The sequence below is a fragment of the Entamoeba nuttalli genome, assembly GCF_000257125.1.
Source record: "Entamoeba nuttalli P19 unplaced genomic scaffold asmbl_3106, whole genome shotgun sequence".
Lineage (NCBI taxonomy): Eukaryota > Evosea > Mastigamoebida > Endamoebidae > Entamoeba > Entamoeba nuttalli.
This window is the reverse complement of record NW_008575839.1, coordinates 1-11,802: the sequence shown is the minus strand read 5'-3', so window position 1 is coordinate 11,802 and position 11,802 is coordinate 1. Positions and strand designations below refer to the sequence as shown.

At 27.4% G+C, this 11,802-nt stretch overlaps 9 protein-coding genes across 9 annotated transcripts; 5 read left to right on the top strand and 4 right to left on the bottom strand.

Annotated features, from left to right (window-relative positions):
* Positions 1–456: 456 nt before the first annotated feature.
* On the bottom strand, positions 457–804 carry ENU1_055630 (hypothetical protein; the record flags this gene model as incomplete). Its single annotated transcript, XM_008857991.1, has 1 exon — positions 457–804. The coding sequence occupies one exon, from the start codon at positions 802–804 to the stop codon at positions 457–459; it is 348 nt and encodes a 115-aa protein (XP_008856213.1).
* Positions 805–1,174: 370 nt separating this feature from the next.
* ENU1_055620 (hypothetical protein) lies at positions 1,175–2,738 on the bottom strand (the record flags this gene model as incomplete). Its single annotated transcript, XM_008857990.1, has 2 exons — positions 1,175–2,506; positions 2,649–2,738. 2 exons carry the CDS (start codon positions 2,736–2,738, stop codon positions 1,175–1,177), a joined length of 1,422 nt encoding a protein of 473 aa, XP_008856212.1.
* A 32-nt stretch (positions 2,739–2,770) lies between these two features.
* Positions 2,771–3,637, top strand: ENU1_055610 (hypothetical protein; the record flags this gene model as incomplete). Its single annotated transcript, XM_008857989.1, has 1 exon — positions 2,771–3,637. The coding sequence occupies one exon, from the start codon at positions 2,771–2,773 to the stop codon at positions 3,635–3,637; it is 867 nt and encodes a 288-aa protein (XP_008856211.1).
* Positions 3,638–3,885: 248 nt separating this feature from the next.
* On the top strand, positions 3,886–4,677 carry ENU1_055600 (copine, putative; the record flags this gene model as incomplete). Its single annotated transcript, XM_008857988.1, has 1 exon — positions 3,886–4,677. The coding sequence occupies one exon, from the start codon at positions 3,886–3,888 to the stop codon at positions 4,675–4,677; it is 792 nt and encodes a 263-aa protein (XP_008856210.1).
* Positions 4,678–4,975: 298 nt separating this feature from the next.
* On the top strand, positions 4,976–6,301 carry ENU1_055590 (zinc finger protein, putative; the record flags this gene model as incomplete). The annotated part of the gene is made up of 1 exon (XM_008857987.1): positions 4,976–6,301. The coding sequence occupies one exon, from the start codon at positions 4,976–4,978 to the stop codon at positions 6,299–6,301; it is 1,326 nt and encodes a 441-aa protein (XP_008856209.1).
* Positions 6,302–6,384: 83 nt separating this feature from the next.
* Positions 6,385–6,996, bottom strand: ENU1_055580 (maltose O-acetyltransferase, putative; the record flags this gene model as incomplete). The annotated part of the gene is made up of 1 exon (XM_008857986.1): positions 6,385–6,996. One exon carries the CDS (start codon positions 6,994–6,996, stop codon positions 6,385–6,387), a length of 612 nt encoding a protein of 203 aa, XP_008856208.1.
* Positions 6,997–7,232: 236 nt separating this feature from the next.
* On the top strand, positions 7,233–8,647 carry ENU1_055570 (hypothetical protein; the record flags this gene model as incomplete). The annotated part of the gene is made up of 3 exons (XM_008857985.1): positions 7,233–7,311; positions 7,369–7,432; positions 7,474–8,647. The coding sequence occupies 3 exons, from the start codon at positions 7,233–7,235 to the stop codon at positions 8,645–8,647; spliced, it is 1,317 nt and encodes a 438-aa protein (XP_008856207.1).
* A 507-nt stretch (positions 8,648–9,154) lies between these two features.
* On the top strand, positions 9,155–10,606 carry ENU1_055560 (alanine aminotransferase, putative; the record flags this gene model as incomplete). The annotated part of the gene is made up of 1 exon (XM_008857984.1): positions 9,155–10,606. One exon carries the CDS (start codon positions 9,155–9,157, stop codon positions 10,604–10,606), a length of 1,452 nt encoding a protein of 483 aa, XP_008856206.1.
* Positions 10,607–10,678: 72 nt separating this feature from the next.
* ENU1_055550 (cysteine proteinase, putative) lies at positions 10,679–11,662 on the bottom strand (the record flags this gene model as incomplete). Its single annotated transcript, XM_008857983.1, has 1 exon — positions 10,679–11,662. One exon carries the CDS (start codon positions 11,660–11,662, stop codon positions 10,679–10,681), a length of 984 nt encoding a protein of 327 aa, XP_008856205.1.
* Between the last annotated feature and the right edge of the window lie 140 nt (positions 11,663–11,802).

The following is an 11,802-nucleotide window of genomic DNA, read 5'->3' as shown; positions in this document are numbered from 1 at the left end:
ACTCCTTCACTTGATGAGGATTTTTGCATTAAAACTTGAATTAACTTTTTAATAAGTTCTTTTTTAAAGTTCTTAGGGTTCTTTTTAATCTCTTTTTTTTCGCTTTCTTCTTATTTTGTTTATTATAATATTTTTCTTCCATTTTTCTATTTTAACTCTTTTACTTCTTTCAATTTTTCTCTTCTATTTCATCGGAACATAGTTCATTTCCTTTGGTAGAACTTACACACTCCTTCCCCTTTCATTTTTCCTTCTTCTTTTTTTTTCTGAAACCTATTTTTAATTATTATCCCTTTTTAATTTTTACTTATCATTCTTTTAAATATCTTTTTTGAAGCTTTTCAATGACAAAAGCAAAGAAAAAAAAAATACTTTTATTCTTTCAAGTACAAACAAATAAATTAGAAATTAATTTTATTTCCTTAAAAAGGATATGTACGAGAAGACCTTAATGTATTAAACCGAATTTTTATAAGCCTTTACAAGACTATAAATATAAGGATATACTTCTTGAAGATTATGACATGAATTCGTTACTTCAAAAGATGTTTTAACACATTGATAACATTGATCATATAAATCATCAAATTGATCATCATAATGTACTTTTGGTGAATTTGGACAAACAGTCTCCTTCTCTTGGTTATCTTCATACTCTAATAATGCATTCATTATTAAAACTATAACTGCTTTTTCAATAGTAAGTTTTTTCTTATGACTATTTTCTGCTTTAACTGGTTTCCTTAGCCCAATACCAGAATATTCTCCTTTTTCATCTCTATTTTTAAGTGTTACTTCTCTCATACAGTTTTTCTATTTGAATTTAAATCATTTTTAAGTTCTAATTTTTATCATAACCACCTCATTTTTGGTTCTTCAGTTCTGTTTTATACTTCATTTATACCTTATCATATTCATTAGTTTTGGGGAACTATATTTTTCTATTTGTATATTCTCTTTTTTGATTTTTTATTGTTTCTTATTTTTATATTTTTTTCTTTTTTTTTGGTCCTCTCAAAGAATCTACTTGTTTTTATATCTTTGAGTTCAAGATTCAAATTACTCTTTTTTATATAATTTTTATAATACTTCTTAATAGTTCTTTTATTAAATTATTGTATTTTTAAGATCTAAAATCACTCATAACGAAAACAAAATAATAAATTTGATTTGATTAAATGAGTATTATGAGCAAAAAGACACAAAGAATAAACTTAAGCAATGCACTACAAGAACATTTTTCTTTGAGGTAATAATTTGATGGATTTATTTTTACGCACGTTCCGTTATCATCACAACTTCCAATTATCTTTGAACTGACGTCTTTACAAATAACATCTGTAGTTTCTGATGAACTTGTATACCAATTGTCAATTGACCTTAGTGTCAATTTAATTGCATTCATTTCTTCTGTTGTTGGCGTTATTTCATTTCCACATAAACCACCTGTGTAACTTCTTAAAACATATTTTTGTATATCCAAATCCCTAACTGTAACTTTTGGTTCTGTGATATATTTTTCTTCATCTGTTATATTTGTATTTTCATCAACAATAACACCAACTACACCAAAGCTTCTTGTTGGGAAAATAACATCATCATACTCCCAAATTAGTTCTTTTAAGATTGCTTTTGTTGAGTTAAGACCTGAATAAGCACGACCATTAATAATTCTCTGATTATTTTTGATAAACGACCGAAGCCAAAGGGCATTAAATAAAATGTCAATACTTTGTTCGTTTGAATTAATATAATATCCATTTTCTTCACAAGATATTTCAAATAATTTGTCTTTCCATGTTCCATCACCAGTATCGATAGTATGGACAGAAATCTTATATTCACTTAATCTGTCCAATGATTTTCTTAATAACTTTCTGTTCTGAATTTCATTTCCATCTGATACAAGAAATATATCAATAGTCTGTGTCTTATCAAATATGTCTTGTTTAATGTCATCAATCATTTTGTTGAATGCATCTCTATATCTTGTTCCACCTCCATATGAAATTTTACAAAGTGAATGCATTAATTGATTAATAGAATCAGTAGTGCAATTACCACGATGAAGAACATTTTGTGGGTTGTGATTAAAAGTTAAGAAATAAAGATATTGCATTGAGGTAAATCTTTTAAAAAAGCTAAATAATGTTGAAGGTCTAGAATTTGATGATGAAATATCATATAAAACAACAACATTTAATGGAACAAGATAAGGAGGATCAATGAATGGTTTTTCAATTGTTGGGTATTGAAGAAATGCTGATGGTGTTGAGACAAAATAACTCATACCTTTTGTTTTTGGTAATTGTACATTTGATAACCACACAGCATCAGCACGTACTTGAGAGGAAAGGCCAGTGTTAGAATCATAATTTAAAGTGACTACATCAAATATATTTGTTATACAACTATAACAATAATCAGTTGGTGATTGTGAATAATTAGTGTTTAATGGGTATTGACCATATAAATGAAGACAATTTGTTGGAGCGTTAGCTTTATTCTAGAAAGATTAATTTTGTTTCATTTAAATAATAAAGTGATTTTTTGTTTCATAGTTATTAAGACTGAACCTTTTTTATAATATAAAGTAAAAAATTTTTCTTTACCTCAACAATACATCATTTAATGATAAAATAACAAACTTCAAAAGCCTGATATGCACTATTGTATAAATCAATCAAATCACTAGCAAAAACAGAGAAGAAAAATAAGAAGAGAACAATGTCTCTCATTTTTTTCAAATAGTAACTAAATATTCAGTTCTATGTCCATTTTTGAAGAAGTAAGCTTTAAACCCTCAGAACATGAAAAAAGAGAAAATGCATTAAAAGAAATTAAAGGAAAGATTTTAGAATTAGAGAACGAGGTTAATGATAAAACAAAAAAAGAACAAGAAATAGAAGAAAAATTAAATACAATTGCTACTAATGAAGAAATAAATATATGGAAAAAAGAAATTTCAGACTTTGAACATCCTTCTAATACTGAACAAGAATTAATGATTATAAATGACGTTGTAGAAAATATTAATTATTTGAAAAAATGTCTTAACTTAAAAACAAGTGAAGAAAGAAAAAAGGTAATAACTGACTTGAAAGAAAAAAAGAAAACATTAAAAATTGCAGAAGTAGTTTATAATGAATTACAACATCAAGAAAAAGAAGAACTTGAAAAAAAAATAAAAGAAGCTGTTATTGTTAATGAAAATAGTATTGTTTTAAAGAAAGTTAAAGGTGATATTACACTCTATAAATATATATGGAAATGTATCACTAATTCAAGACTAAATGAAGGAAATGAAATTGTAGTTATAGAAGAATCTCAATTCATTAAAATTTGTATTGGAACTCCAGTTGAATCTTTTGATGATTTTGTTTCTTATTTAAAGACATTACTTAAAATGATTCAGAGCATTGCTGATTTTTATCAAATGCCAGATGATGCTGTGATTGATGCTGCATCACAATTTGTTCCAATTTTATCAAAAGCAAGAAGTGGATGTAATGAAAGTGAGTTTGATAAAGAATGGAATGATGAAATAATTACGGATGTGTTTAAACAGGAGGCTAATGGATTAGTATGGAAGAAGATTATTTATATGTTGTTGTTTGAGAGAAATCTTGGTGATTAACCAATCAGTAATCATATCTTTGATATTTTTTGATGATGAATTTATTATTTAACACTTTTTTCTTTTTAAAAAAGATTCAAAAAAAAAAATGAAAAGAGACACTGCTTTCTATAAAAATATAAAACTATGGTGAATGAGGAATCTTAAAATTTAAAATTAGTCATAAAAAATCTTTAATCAAAGTTTTTATATGAAAAAAGAGATATTTAAGAAGTTGAGAGAGACAATACATCTCAATAATAATTAACATGGGAAACGAAGGAAGTAAAGTTCAACGTAAGAGAATAACACAACCAATTATGACTACATATGATAGTGTTGAAGACCTTCAAGCTGCTTTACAAAAGGCTGGTCTTGAGTCATCAAATCTTATAGTTGGTATTGATTTTACTGCTTCTAATACAAGTTCTGGAAAGAGAACATATGGAAAGAATATGCATACTATTGATGAATCAGACCCAAATCCATATATCAAAGTAATGGAAATTATGGGAAAGACATTGGAAAAATTTGATGATGATAGACTTATTCCTGTATTTGGATTTGGTGATTCTAAAACTGGTGATAGGTCAGTATTTGATTTAAGCCCAGAATCTAAACCATTCTTGGGAATGGCTGCTGCAGTTGAACGATATAAAGTTGTTGCTTCACAAGTTGATTTATCTGGACCAACTTCATTTGCTCCATTGATTAAGAGAGCAATTAAAATTGTTAAAGAGACAAAGCAATATCACATTCTTATTATCATTTGTGATGGACAAGTTAGTGATGTTGGTCCCAACAGAAGAGCAATTGAAGAAGCATCAAATTATCCACTTTCTATTATTTGTATTGGTGTTGGAGATGGACCATTTGGTGAAATGGAGAATTTTGATGATAATGTAAGAAAAGCTAAATTTGATAACTTTAATTTTGTTAATTATTACAAAGTCTGTGAAGGACATGTAGAAAATCCAGAAGTTGCTTTTGCATGTGCAGCCATGAATGAAATTCCTGAGCAATATGCTTATATTAAAGAACTTGGGTATCTTGATAATTAAATTTAATCAGATATATTTTATATGGATTTGAGTTTTTCGTAACTAAAGACTAAGAAAATAAAAAATAAACATTTGATAGAAATGAAATAATTTATTTCACAAAAGAAAGAAAAATACCATCTAAAAAAAATAAGACTCAAAAAAATACAGTTGATAAATATTATTTTTATTAGAATATAGTACTGATATAATTATAACTGTTCAACTTTTGAAATTTATCAAGGAACTAATAAAAGGAAATGGAAAAATAATGAAACAACAAAGAAATAAAAGCAGAAAACTAAAATTATTATAATTAATGTTGTCTGCAAGCACTGACTTTGAGGAGGCTGAGTCTCAAATGAAACCATTTGAAATTAAAGAAAGTTGTAAAATTGATCAAGAAATGCAAAAATTATTGAGAGATGTTTGTGATTTTACTTGTCTTGGAGAGGGTGATTGCAGTTTATTATTGAGACATTTTAAATGGAATGTCAATAAAATGAATGACGTTTATTTTGATGATCCTGATAAGTACCTAGTATTATCTGGGACTAAAATGCCAGAAAGAGATCCACCTAAAGGAAAAGTAACATGTGATGTTTGTTATGAAGAAGTAAATGAAGTAACTGGTCTTAGTTGTGGACATTATTATTGTAAGAATTGTTGGAGAGAATATATTGAAGAAGCTATGAAAAGAGGACCAAATTTTATTGACTCTTTATGTATGTGTCAAGGATGTTATTGTAAAATACATCATGAATTAGTAAAGAAAATATCACCTGATATTGCTGATAGGTTCTGGTATTTTTTGAAAAAAGAATATGTTGAATTACAAGGAAATGTTTTTTGTCCAAACCCACAATGTGGAAGGGCTATAATTGTATTATCATCAGAAAGAGCAAGTGATAACATTTTTTGTTTATGTGGACAACGATTTTGTTTTAAATGTCTTGGAGAGTATCATGCACCAGCAACATGTAAACAAGTATCTGATTGGAATGAATTATCAACTAAAGATGATGAAAATTCATATTTATTATTGACTGCAAAAGCATGTTGCCATTGTGGGTTGTTATGTGAAAGAACACAAGGATGTAATCATATGACATGTCCTAAGTGTCATGGAGAATGGTGTTGGATGTGTAGAGGAGATTGGAAAACCCATGGTGAAAAGACTGGAGGGTTTTATTCATGTAATATTTATAATGCTGGTAAAAGTCTTGGAAATGAATTAGATAATAAAGCTAAAGCTAAAAAAACTTTCTATGAAAAATATAATCATTACTTTGACCGTTGGATGAGTCATAATTCTCTTCACAGACAAACAAGAGAACAAAAAAAGAAAACAATGGGAGAAGTTTATGAACACTTTAAAAATCAATCAAGAATTATTTCTAGAATAGAAGAAGCATTCGATATTTTGATTTTAGCACGATGTTGGTTGAAATTCTCTTATGTTTATTCTTTTTATTCTTCAGAAGAGGGTAAAATTACTGATTTATTCAACCATCAACAAGCTCAAATAGAAACGTTTACTGAAACATTAGGTGAATTGTTATTTAAACCAGTTGCTACTTATGATCCAGAAGTAATTGCTGCTAAAGCATCAATTTTAAAGAGAGTAATTGATCACTTCTCTTAATTTAATTTTAAAACTAATTTATTTACTTATAATAATCTTCATAAAATTTGTATTTTTAATTTAAAAAAAAAAGTCAATAAACTTTAATCTAAAGGTACATCTCTATCTTCTATTGTCCATCCTGGATGTTCTGAAACTCTTCTTTTTACTCTTGCAGGATTTCCTACAGCAACCATATTATCTGGAATATCATGAGTAACAACACTACCTGCTCCAACTACAGCATTTTTACCTATTCTTACTCCAGGTAAGATTTTTGCTCCACACCCAATCCATGCACCATCTTCAATAGTAACAGGTTTTCTGTAAACTGTACCATAATTTCTTATTATTGGATCAGTTGAGTGTGTTCCTCCAAGAATACTAACATTTGCAGCAATCATAACATTATTACCTATAGTTATTGGAATTCCATCAATAATATAACAATTAACATTAATAACAGTATTATTACCAATTGTTATAAACCTTCCTTTTGAACATCTAAATGGTGGAAAAATAACACTATTTTCACCAATACTTTTAACAATCGTTTTGATAATTTCTTGTCTTTTAGTAAAATCTCTTTCATTATTAAAGTCAAACATCTTATCATTTAATATTTTTGCTTCTTCAGCTAATTCAGGTAATTTAAAATAACAAATTTTACCTTCTGCAGAACATTTCTCTTCAAACTCAACTCTGGACATTGACATTTAATTTACTTAATTCTAAGTTTCTTCTTTCAAGTGTATTTTTAAATTTTCGTTCGATTTTCTATGAGGTATTAATTCAAATCATTTTTTCCCTTTTTGGATATTAGTAAAAATCCTTTATTTTTGGTTTAAATAGCAATTGAAAAATATTCTGTTATTTTATAAAATTAAATAACAATTTTTTTTTGTTTTTTAAAAAAATTAATAAATTAAAACTTGCAAAATAATAATTGCAAATGACAGAAGAAAATAAACAACCAATAAGTTGGTGTGAAGCAAGTTTAGTTGTGTCATTTGATAAAGACATTGGAGGAAGTTTGTTGAACTTTTGATTTTATCAAAAATTGACAAGAACAGAAGTAATAAAAATAGAGATAATTGCACAAAACCCATCAAACATTACAGAATTATACGGTGAATATTTCTCTTCACAAATGTTTGTATTATTAAAAGAAATAGAAAAGGTCTAATGATTAGAATATTTCTTGCATTTCCTGATAGAATACAAGTAAATGAAATAATTGAAACTAAATATAAAATTTTTACATTCAGATTTCCACTAATTCATTCATCAATATATTGTCATGTTTTATTCATTCAAATACCTCACATTAAATCAAGAGAATCAATACAAAGATCATTAATATTAATTACTAAAAATAAAGAAATATTACCTTATCACACTTTATTATATCAACTTATCCCAACATTTAAAGAAAATATTTTTGATGTAAGCTCTTTTCTCCAAGTCCTAGAAATGAAATTTATTTCATTTCCAAAATACTGTCCAGGGAAATCAGTTTCTTTAAAATTATTTGGTAAACGATTTGATGTAACTATTTCAGGAAAAAAACCTTTTCCATCATTATTAAGAAATTACTTACGAGAGTTAAGGTCAATATGGGTTTCATTATTAGTAGGTGATTGTATTGTTGTATTAGGAGATGATGTTTGTGAAGTGAGTGAAACAGTTGAATATCTTGTTGGACTAATTTTCCCATTGAAATATTCTGGAGAAATTCGACCATATTTTACAATTAATGACCCTTTGATTCATACTGAAAAAAGTCTTATTATTGGAGTAACAAATAAAATGATTCCTAATATCATTCAGAAGAATAGAAAAATAACTCTTCTTGATAATCAAAATAATATTTACCTAAGACACGTTGTTGATAAAAGGTTTGAAGTTGTTAAAACTATGAGTGATACTCAAGCTGGAATAGAAGTAGAAAAAGAGTTTGAAAGAAATACCATTGAATTTCTTTCAATATTTGATAGCTTTTTTATTCAAAAAGTCCCAAAAATGAAGACTTTAGCAGATCCATTTATTACTGCTTCATACACTACTCAAGAAGTTATTAAATATATAAAACAATTTCATTTTTCTAGTGGAAAAGAAGAGACATATATTTTATTTATTCATTCACACTCTTTTTATAGATATTGCACTTCAAAAATATCAGAAATAGAACAAGAATCTTTAAACCAATTAAATAGTTTACTGGATTCTTTTGATATGAACCAATATACACATGAAGAAATATCAAAAATAACAATTAACCTTTTCTCCTTATCAAAATTACCAAATGCTACAATTAATTCTAAAGTAGAACGTTTGATTAAGCTGATTGTTCATTCAACTTCATAAATTTAATTTGGGTTTATATAACATTTTTAATTACTTGGAAGTTCAACCATATTTCCTTGAAGTCTAAAAAAAAATTATTATTTAATGTAGTTTCAATAATCTTTATGAAAAAAGAAAATCAAGAAAAAGTGCGTTGAAAATCATCAATAATTCAATAAATTGAAACTGGTTAAACGAAAATACACTCTTCAAATATCTTCTACTTCAATCGACCATTATCTACAGCCATCTATCAAACAAGGGTTTTAAACTGACACTAAAGTATTTTCTGCTAAAGAATGAATAAATTATAGAATATGATTAAAAAATTATTGTTTAATAGTAATGTGAGTCATTAAAATAATTTTCAATAGATTTACAAAAATAAGAAAAAAAGAGAATCTATTAGAAGAAAAGAAGAATAGTTTGGACCTTCGAACCTTTAGCTTCTGAATAAAATCTTTTGTAACTTAATTTCTGGTGTTTTTAAAGGAGAATTAAACTAATAAACCAATTCAAATTCATTAAATGAGGTCATTTGCTAGTGAAAATATTAGTCCAGATGTAGTTGCATTCCAATTTGCTGTACGTGGTAAAATTGCTATTGTTTCAGAAGAAATTGATAATGCTATTAAAAAAGCAAAAGCAGAAGGTAAACCAAATCCTTATCCATTTGAAAAAGTTGTTAAATGTAATAGTGGTAATCCTCAATTATTAAATCAAAAACCATTAACTTTCGTTAGAGAAATTACTTCTATGGTAGAATATCCTCCTCTTACAGAACATCCAGAACTTTTCCATGCTGATGCTGTTGCTCGTGCTAAAGAAATTATTAAAGCTACTGGTTGTGATGGAACAACTGGTGCTTATTCACCATCTAAAGGTCTTGCTTATGTTAGACAAACAATTGCACATTTCTTGGAAGAAAGAGATAATGTTCCAATGTCCCCAGAAGATATTTATTTAACTGATGGTGCTTCTATTGCTATTAAAATTGTTATGCAATTAATGCTTTCACATCCACTTCATGGTATTATGATTCCAAATCCACAATATCCATTATATGGTGCTTGTATTCAACAATTAGGAGGAAAAACATGTCATTATAATTTAAACGAAGACAATTATTGGTTACCAGATATTAATGATATTAAGGAACAATATGAAAAATATCAGAACGAAGGAATTAAAATTAAGGCATTAGTTGTTATTAATCCAGGAAATCCATGTGGGGAAGTTTTACCAATTGACACTATAAAAGAAATTATTAGATTCTGTAACGAAAAGAAGATTTGTTTAATGGCTGATGAAGTATATCAAGAAAATATTTGGACTGATGTTCCATTCAACTCATTTAGAAAAATTCTTGCTACAATGGAGCCAGAAATTGCACATGGACTTGAATTAATTTCTTTCCATTCTATTTCAAAAGGGTTCTATGGAGAATGTGGTAAGAGAGGAGGAATGTTTGCATGTACCAATATTCCAGAATTTGCTCGTCTAATGATGTATAAAATTGTCTCTACTACTTTATGTTCTAATGTAGTAGGACAAGTTGTAATGTCTATAATTTGTAATCTTCCAAAAGAAGGAGACCCATCCTATCCATTATTTAAACAAGAAAGAGATGCAATTCTTGGTTCTTTAAAACGTAAAGCAGAATATTTATGTGATATCTTCAACAAGTGTGAAGGTATGTCTTGTAATAGAGCTGCTGGTGCTATGTATCTTTTCCCAAGAATTACATTACCAGAAAAATTCATAAAAGAATGTCATGAAAGACATGAAGACCCAAATGAAACATATTGTATTGAAATGTTAAAAAAGACTGGAATTGCTGTTGTAAAAGGATCTGGATTTGGTCAGAAAAAAGGTACATATCATTTTAGAATTGCTTTGTTACCACCAGAAAATGAAATTGAAGAAGTTGGAAAAAGAATTCAAGTATTCCATAATTCTTTTATTCAACAATACAAGTAAATAATAACTTGTAAAACATGTTTTCAATTAAACTACTTTCTTTTTAAATAAACTATTTTTTTATTTAATTTATTAAAGAATAATTAATCCTTTTGGATACACTGCTATTGTTGCTATTCCACATTGATTATTTTTATTACGTGACATATAAATATATCCATTTAACCCCCATTCAGTTCCATAAGAATTTTTAACAACCCAGAAATCTTGATGTTCTTCTGTTGTCCCATATCCAACAACTGTTACAATATGATCTACCCATTTACATTTTGGTTCATCATAAATTCCCCCTTCATAAAATTGAAAACTTAATTGTGAAGAATCAATAGATACTGCTACAGGTTGATGATATACTGCAACTTTTAAATTTTCTTCTGTCTGTGGAAAAACAAAAGAGTAGTCTTTTATTTTTATTACTGGTTTTTTACCATCAATAGAACAATTATTTGCTTTGCCAGTATAAGGATAATCCCTCTCAAGAAGAATCCCATGATCTCTTACATAATTAAAACTATTTCCTACATTCCCACAAGTACATCCCCAATTAGAATATTCTCCTTGACTACAATCTACTATTTGTTGTTCAGATAAATCAATCTCTTTAATAGAAGTTTCTTGCATTATTAATGATTCTATTGTTGCAATACTTCCAAAAGCATAGCATGAAGCACATCTTCTTTGATTCTTTACTGGAGTTACTTTCCCTTCACTTCTCCAATCAATGCTGTCAAGTACTTCTTTATTATCCATCTTTTTAAGCAAATTCATTCTATGAGATTTCAATTGTTTTATTTCATTTTCTATGTCAATACGATGATGAAGCATTCTGTATTCTTCATTTGTTAATACACTGAAAGGACCTTCATTAGTGACAGTAAACGAAAGGTTTTGTCTATTGATCATTTGAATTAATTTTGAATTTTGAAGAAATATTGCTCTTCTTCTTAGTGCCTCACTTCCTGAATATTTTGTATTGTATTTGATTTTCCATTGATCAAAATTGATAGCAAAACTAAAATTAACAATGATAAGAAAAAAAAGGTTATTTCTATACATACCGTTGTTGTAAAATTATTAGATCCATAGTTTTGAATAATTTCAAATATAACAAATAACTTTCGTTCATAAAAGAAGTTAAATCTATCATATGAAAATCAATTAACTTACTGGACATCATCAAAAACGATTCAAAGTGT